The 7,955-nt window shown below is 46.9% G+C and overlaps 1 protein-coding gene across 1 annotated transcript; it reads left to right on the top strand.

The window, feature by feature from the left end:
- The first annotated feature begins 467 nt into the window (after positions 1-467).
- Positions 468-3,818, top strand: LOC149980790 (zinc-binding protein A33-like). Its single transcript, XM_090183604.1, has 7 exons — positions 468-612; positions 1,041-1,624; positions 1,714-1,809; positions 2,040-2,273; positions 2,396-2,543; positions 2,649-2,675; positions 2,813-3,818. The coding sequence occupies exons 2-7, from the start codon at positions 1,043-1,045 to the stop codon at positions 3,391-3,393; spliced, it is 1,668 nt and encodes a 555-aa protein (XP_090039730.1). The 5' UTR covers positions 468-612; positions 1,041-1,042; the 3' UTR covers positions 3,394-3,818.
- Positions 3,819-7,955: the final 4,137 nt, after the last annotated feature.

Raw genomic sequence — 7,955 nt, 5'->3', positions numbered from 1 at the left:
CGTGTTGATCCATAACGGATCTTTGTCAGGTCAAACAGAGTTCTCACATCCCAGAAAATAACTTCAAATGTAGTCTTGGTAGGAATTTTTTTTACATTTTTTTTTTTTTTTGAATATTATGGAATATTTCCTGTTCGTTAAAGTCTAGATTAAATATCTGAAAGAAGATGAATCTAACAGACATTGGTTTCATCCCAGGTCCTTGAATGTATCTATGAGGATGACAGTACTGTTCTCTAACTTGCACTTTAGCACCTATTTACATATTCAACTTACATTGTGAAAAAAATATGAATATTTTCAACAATTTATTTTTGTCTTTGGTCCATGTCTTGTGAGATTTTGAAAAGTTTGAACACACTCAATCTGAAAATGTAGGTTTCACATGGGAATGTTTTGTGTTAGAGTTTAAAGTTTCACTTTCAGCAAAATAATGTCACTTAGCTCCTCCCTCTCATTCACCCTCCTCTCTTTATAAAGGGAATATAATACAGTACCGTTTGTGAGTATGTGTGTTTCGCTGTTGTCATTCTTGTGGTGCATTTTGAGAAGTGAGCCCAGACAGATCGTGCTATAGACATTTTTTATAGTTTTTTCTTCTTCACAAAACAGGTAAGCATATGTTTTTTTGTTTTACTTTGGACTTATTTTGTTATTTTCGGGTTGTTGCTTTCCTAGAAAAAGTGAAAGAAACTGATGTTTTTCATCTTGAGGTTTTGGTTAATTGGCTGGAGATGTTGGGTTACATGTATATACAGTGAGTCACTCGACAGGGTGGAGACCAGTCTTATTATTGATGATGTAGGTACAAGCCTTTGCTTGCCGTGTAGTTCAGTTTTAGCTGCTTAAAATGTTGTGCGTGTACTTTCATTTTCTACATATTTACTTGTGTGTTTACAGTATTTTCACTGTAATTGAGCTGAAGTCATTTCTTATGAACCTCATCAATACTGTGCTAAAGTATATGGGCTAAAGGTACTAAAATCATATGATCATTCAAGAGCCATAATAATTGAATAATAACATATCTTCCCCCATAGAGATGTCATCATTGAATGTTGACAGCAGCCTTCTACCAGAAGAGCAGTTAATGTGCTCTATCTGCCTGAATGTGTTCACTGATCCAGTTACCACTCCTTGTGGCCACACCTTCTGCAAAGCCTGTATTAGTGGACACTGGGATAACAGTGAGATATGCCAGTGTCTAAAATGTCCGAAACGATTCTATGTGAGACCAGAGGTCTCCACCAACTCTGTGATAGAGGAGATCTCAGTGCATATCAAGAGAAGAAAACTTGATATACCAGAATGCTTAGCTGCTCCTTGGGAGGTGGCTTGTGATGTTTGTTCCACAATAAAGCTCAAGGCCCTGAAGTCCTGCCTGGTGTGTCTGACTTCTTACTGTGAGATTCACCTGGAGCCTCATCAGAGAGTGGTGAATCTGATGAGACACAAGCTGATCGACCCTGTGGAGAACCTGGAGGACAGGATGTGTAAGAAGCACGAAAGAGGCCTGGAGCTGTTCTGTAGGACTGATCAGACATGTGTGTGTGTTTTGTGTACTGAGACTGACCACAAGTGTCACAATACTGTACCCATTGAAGAGGAGGGAGTCAAACAAAAGGTAAGACCTTTTAATTCAATTTTTTTCTATCATTCTTTTTCGACGACATCTTAATTTCCTCCATGCATACTTGATATGATTTTCCACAGGCTGAGCTTGTGTCCACTAAGGCAGAGGTGCAGAAAATGATTCAGGACAGACATGCAAAGCTGGAGGAGATCAAACGCTCAGTGGTGCTCAGCAAAGTGAGTTCTGACAAAAATAGAAGATGTAACATTACCACACTGGATTGCCATAATGTTTATTTAGCCAGTGGGAAAATGTGTGTACATTTTTTTTAAACCAAAATGAATATTATTCAATCAATTGATCAGAAGGCAGGTATCTTCTGTATTCAAGCAGTTTATAGTAGAGTATTAACCAAATATTCTTCTTTTGAATGAATTAACTCTACATGCAATTTTTTTTTCATTAGAAAAGTACTGAGAAAGAAGTGGAGGACAGTGAAAAGCTTTTCACTGAACTGTTACAGTCTATAAAAAAAAGGAGAACTAAGCTTGTCAAGGTAATAGAGGAGAGGCAAAAAGCAGCGGAGAGGAGAGCTGAAGGGCTCACCCAACAGTTGGAGCAGGAAATCACTGAGCTACAGAAGAGAATCACTGAGCTGGAGCAGCTCTCACACACTGAGGACCACCTCCACCTCCTACAGGTCAGTGTCCCTCTCTGTCATCAATAGGTTAGGGTTAATCTATATCCTCAATATACTGTAAATGCATGAAGTGAAAACTCGCTGAACTCCTGAGATAATTAATACATTTTGGGGAGTTGTAGAGTTTGCCGTCCCTTCGCACTCCTCCGTCTACTAAGAAATGGTCAAGGGTGAGTGTTCACACTGATCTGTGTGTGGGGACTTTGAGAAGAGCCTTGTCTCAAATTGAGGAAAACATAAGAGGAGAACTAAAAGTTCTTACAGAAATAGGTAAGATTCATTTTGACCAATCGTTTTTAAAGAAGCATTTAAAAAAATCTGTCCTATTGTATTCTGTCTGTATTGTTTAATGATGTGCTGTCTATTTTCTTACAGAACTCACAAGAATGCGAGAGTTCAAAGGTGACATGAATTGTAATTTCTTTGAGAATGATAACGAAGTTAATGGTCATTAAGAACCATGATATGGCTCATAATTGTGCTGTATGTTTTGTAAATGTTATCTAAATGATATATTGGCCCATATCGCTGCTCCTCAGATGAAGTCACTCTGGACCCCAACACTGCAAATCGTTGGCTACAGCTCTCTGAAGACGGAACGCGAATAAAGTACGCCAAAACAGCCCAGAGGGTGTCTGACAATCCAAAGAGGTTTGACTACTACTCAGCGGTCTTAGGAGAGAAGGGCTTCAACTCTGGACGCCATTACTGGGAGGTCCAGGTGGGCGTGAGTGGGAGGTGGGAGGTCGGCATTGCCATGAGGGCCGTCAACCGTAAGAAGGCGGTGAAAAAGAATCCCAAACATGGCTTCTTTCTTCTGTCAAAGAGCGGATATTTGGGGTATGAGGCTGGTTCTTCACCCTCTACCACCCTCAATCTGAACCCCATACCGAGAAGAGTCGGTGTGTATGTTGATTACGAGAAAGGGCAGGTGTCTTTTTATGATGTGCTGGCAAACTTACACCTCTACTCATTCCTTGGCCTGTCCTTCACCGGCAAACTTTACCCTTACTTTTACCTCTACAGCATGAAAAAGAAGTCTGAGTCGCTGGTCATTTACATCGATTGGACAAAGGTGTACGAAGACCATTTGAGGAGACTCGCTAATACCTCAAAGTGAAGATACTCACCATAAAAGGCTAGATACTATTACTCAATAGTACTCAATATTACACAAAATTCAATTACTTGTCACACCTCACTAGTTTCCTCTGATGTAGTATAATACTATATCATGTTTATATAGCATGTGTTTCCTCATAAACAACAGTAAAAGTTATAAAATGAAGGAATACATAGTTGTTATGTTGTCATCAAATATGTGTGTGAAATTCTGCTGTATTTACATGTTTCAAACATTGTTGTATGCATAAGATTTGCAAGAGGGGAAAGTACAATGACATTGAACAAGGAAAGAACAACTAGAACAGCGTGAACTATTATTTGCACCCAGGCCTGCTGTGGCCGTGACTTGATTGTATCTCTGATTATTACATTATTATTCTCTGCCTTGCCATTTAACATTAAATGCCTATTTGCATAATCTACCTACTCTCTCAGATGTGTATTGCATACTTTGTAAAAACATGTACATAGATTTTCAACAATATATGTATGTTTATCTATTCTCCATGTCGTGTAAGATTTTTATCATAAAGTATGAAAAACCTACACCTCAAGTTGAAAATTTGGCCATCACTGTCACGACTTCTGCCGAAGTCGGTAACTCTCCTTGTTCTGGCGGTGTTCGGCAGTCGACGTCACTGATCTTCTAGCCATCACTGATCCATTTTTCATTTTCCATTGGTTTTGTCTTGTCTTCCTTCACACCTGGTTCCAATTCCATCAATTACAGATTGTGTATTTAACCGTCTGTTTCCCATCATGTCCTTGTCGGAGATTGTTTGTTTGAATGTTTGTGTATTTTGTATTGGTGCGCGATGGGTTTTTATACCCACTTTTATACCAAACTCCATTTATACCAAATTCGATTCTCCTGCTCCTGACTTCCCTGCCACCTACACACTCGTTGTTACAGAATCTCCGACCACCTTGTGAGTCAGCAGGAGAAGGTACCCCGGCCATGGAGGTGGAGGAGCACGTCCAAGATCATGCGGTAAAGCTTTACCATCTGGCTGCCGCCATGGATCGCGTTGTCCAGACTATGGACCGCTGGGAGAGACAGGGAGTTCTTCCAGCGCCTCTACCAGCACAACCGGGGTCTCTCTTGAGCGCCCCTTTCCCGCCTAAAGTGGTATCCCAGTGGTATCCGTCTCTCCATGCCACAGGAGTACGATGGGAGTGCTGCCTACTGCCAGGGTTTCCTCCTCCAACTAAACCTCTATCTGGTCATGGTCCACCCAGCTCCATCAGACCGTGAGAAGGTGTCCGCCCTTGTCTCGTGCCTCACCGGGAAAGCCCTGGAGTGGGCCAACGCCGTGTGGAGAGAGGGACATGCACTGTTGGACCATTTTGAGGAGTTCACCCGTCGCTCTGCCCTTGGGTGGGGGGTCGAAGATTACCCTCAAAATGAACTCCTCAAAATGGTCCAACACGGCATCTCCCTCTCTCCACACGGCGTTGGCCGTAGAGAGCGCCTCTACCATCTGAGACAGGAGACGAGGAGCACACAGGAGTTTGCCCTGGAGTTTAGGACCCTGGCTTCCGGTGCGGGATGGAATAACAGGGCCCTGATCGACCACTACCACTGCAGTCTGCGCGAGGACGTCCGATGGGAGCTGGCCTGCAGATACACCACCCTCACTTTCGACCAGCTGGTGGACCTGTCCATCCGGCTGGACAACCTGCTGGCTACTCGCGGACATCCAGATCGGGGTCTGGTGGTTCCATCCTCCCGCACCCACTCTCCAATACCCATGGAGCTAGGAGGGGCGGTGCGCAGGGAGATTAGAGAGGTTTTCCGCTCATGCACCATCTGTGGCCGCAGAGGTCACACTGCTGGTCGGTGCCGGGTTGGTTCCTCTGGGAATCGAGTCAGCAGGCAGAGCACTCTGGCGTCACCCCAGGTGAGCTGGCACCATTCTCAGAGTCAACAGAGTCCTCTGTTGCACATATGTTTGTGTCTGTCACTTTTCCTGAGTTTTCTCTGCATTCCCAGCAAAAGGCACTCGTCAATTCAGGTAGTTTAGGGACCCCCATTGTTCCCGTAGATGTGCCCTTTCCCGTTCACGGAAAGTCGACCATTAGGGTCAGGGTTAATTAGGGAGGTCAACGCTCCTTTGGGTATGGTGACGCAAGGGGGTCACACGGAGAAAAATACTAATTTCCTTATTGACTCTTCTGCGTTTCCCGTGGTGGTTGGCTTGTCATAACCCCACTGTTTCTTGGCCACACCCCACTCTCACGGGGTGGTTGCGAGAGTGCTCAGGGAGGTGTTTAAGGGTTTCCGTTGGTGCTACTACGGTGGAGAGTCCAGACCAGGTCTCCACCATGCGCATCCCCCTGAAAATGCCGATTTGGCTCTCACCTTATCTAAAAAGAAGGCGACTCATTTACAACCTCATCGACGGGGCGATTGTGCGATAGATCTCCTGGTAGACGCTGCACTTCCCAGGAGTCGGGTGTATCCCCTCTCACAGGCGGAGACGGAGGCCATGGAAACATATGTCTCCGAATTCCTGCGTCAGGGGTACATTCGGTCCTTCACTTCACCCAACTCCCTGAGTTTCTTTTTCGTGAAGAAGGCGGTGGGAGGTCTGCGTCAGTGTATTGACTACCGGGGTATAAATCAGATCACGGTGAGGTATAGTTACCCGCTACCGCTCATAGCCACAGCGATAGTCAATGCACAGGGTGCTCTTCTTCACCAAACTAGATCTCAAGAGCGTTTACTATCTGGTGCGTATCCGAGAGGGAGACGGCTTTCAGTACCACCTCTGGGCACTATGAGTACCTCGTCATGCCGTACCGGTTGATGAATGCTCCATCAGTCTTTCAAGCTTTTGTAGGCAAGATTTTCAGGGACCTGCACAGGCAGGGTGTAGTGGTGTATATTGATGACATTTCGATATACTCCGCTACACGCGCCGAGCATGTGTCCCTGGTGTGCAAAGTGCTTGGTCACCTGTTGGAACATGACCTGTACATCAAGGCTGAGAATACCTGTTTTTCCAACAGTCCGTCTCCTTCCTAGGGTATCGCATTTCCACGTCAGGGGTGGAGATGGAGAGTGACCGCATTGCAGCCGTGCGTAATTGGCCAACTCCCACCATGGTAAAGGAGGTGCAGCGATATGTAGAGTTTTTCAACTACTACCGGAGGTTTATCCCGGGTTTTGGTCAGGTTGCGGCTCCCATTACTTCACTGCTGAAGGGGGCCCGTTGCGCTTGCAGTGAACAGCTGAGGCGGACAGGGCTTTCAGTCACCTGAGGGTTTTGTTTACCTCGGCTCCCATGCTGGCCCATCCGGATCCCTTGTTGGCGTTCATAGTGGAGGTGGATGCGTCCGAGGCTGGGATAGGATCTGTGCTCTCTCAGTGCTCTGGTACGCCACCGAAGCTCCGCCCATGTGTCTTCTCGAAGAAGCTCAGCCCGGTGGAGCAAAACTATGACGTGGGGGACCGGGAGCTGTTGGCTGTCGTTAAGGCCCTGAAGGTGTGGAGACATTGGCTTGAGGGTGCTAGACACCATTTTCTCATCTGGACTGACCACCGCAATCTGGAGTACATCCGGGCGGCGAGGAGACTTAACACTCGCCAGGCAAGGTGGGCCATGTTTTTCACCCATTTTGTGTTTACCCTTTCTTACAAACCAGGCTCCCAGAACATTAAGGCATACGCATTGTCCCGGATGTATGACACAGAAGAACGGCCCATGGATCCCACTCCCATACTCCCTGCCTCTTGTTTGGTGGCACACGTCGGTGGATTTCCTAACCGATCTTCCACCTTCACAGAGTAACACCACGATCCTGGTCGTTGTGGATCGTTTTTCTAAGTCCTGTTGTCTCCTCCCTTTGCCCGGTCTCCCTACGGCTCTACAAACGTCTTCCGGCATTACGGGGTGCCTGAGGATATAGTGTCTGATCGGGGTCCCCAGTTTACGTCAAGGGTCTGGAAGGCGTTCATGGAAAGTCTGGGAGTCTCGGTCAGCCTTACCTCAGGCTTTCACCGCAGTGAGGCCCCGGTGTTCGCACCGGGGGACAGGGTCTGGCTCTCGACCCGAAACCTGCCCCTCCGCCTGCCCTGTCGGAAACTGGGTCTGCGGTTTGTGGGGCCATTTACAGTCCTGAGGAGAGTGAACGAGGTATGTTACAGGTTACAACTTCTCCCCGATTACCGCATTAACCCCTCGTTCCATGTGTCTCTCCTCAGGCCGGTGGTGGCTGGCCCGCTCCAGGAGTCTGAGGTGCAGGAGGTTCCTCTGCCCCCTCTGGACATCGAGGGGCCCCAGGCAAACTCCGTTCATTCCATACTGGATTCGAGAAGCGGGCGAGGGGCCTTCAGTACCTCGTGGACTGGGAGGGGTATGGTCCGGAGGAGAGCTGCTGGGTTCCGGTGGAGGACGTGTTGGATCCTTCCATGCTGCGAGATTTCCACCGTCTCCATCTGGTTCCCCCTGCGCCTCGCCCTCCGGGTTGTCCCCGAGGTCAGTGCCGACGCGCTGCTGGAGCTACACGTCAGGGGGCAGTACTGTCATGACTTCCGCCGAATTCGGTCCCTCT

The sequence above is a fragment of the Oncorhynchus mykiss genome, chromosome 9 (assembly GCF_057628025.1).
Source record: "Oncorhynchus mykiss isolate SJ-2025 chromosome 9, ASM5762802v1, whole genome shotgun sequence".
NCBI lineage: Eukaryota > Metazoa > Chordata > Actinopteri > Salmoniformes > Salmonidae > Oncorhynchus > Oncorhynchus mykiss.
The sequence above is the reverse complement of the archived record's forward strand: the minus strand, read 5'-3'. Positions and strand labels throughout refer to the sequence as shown.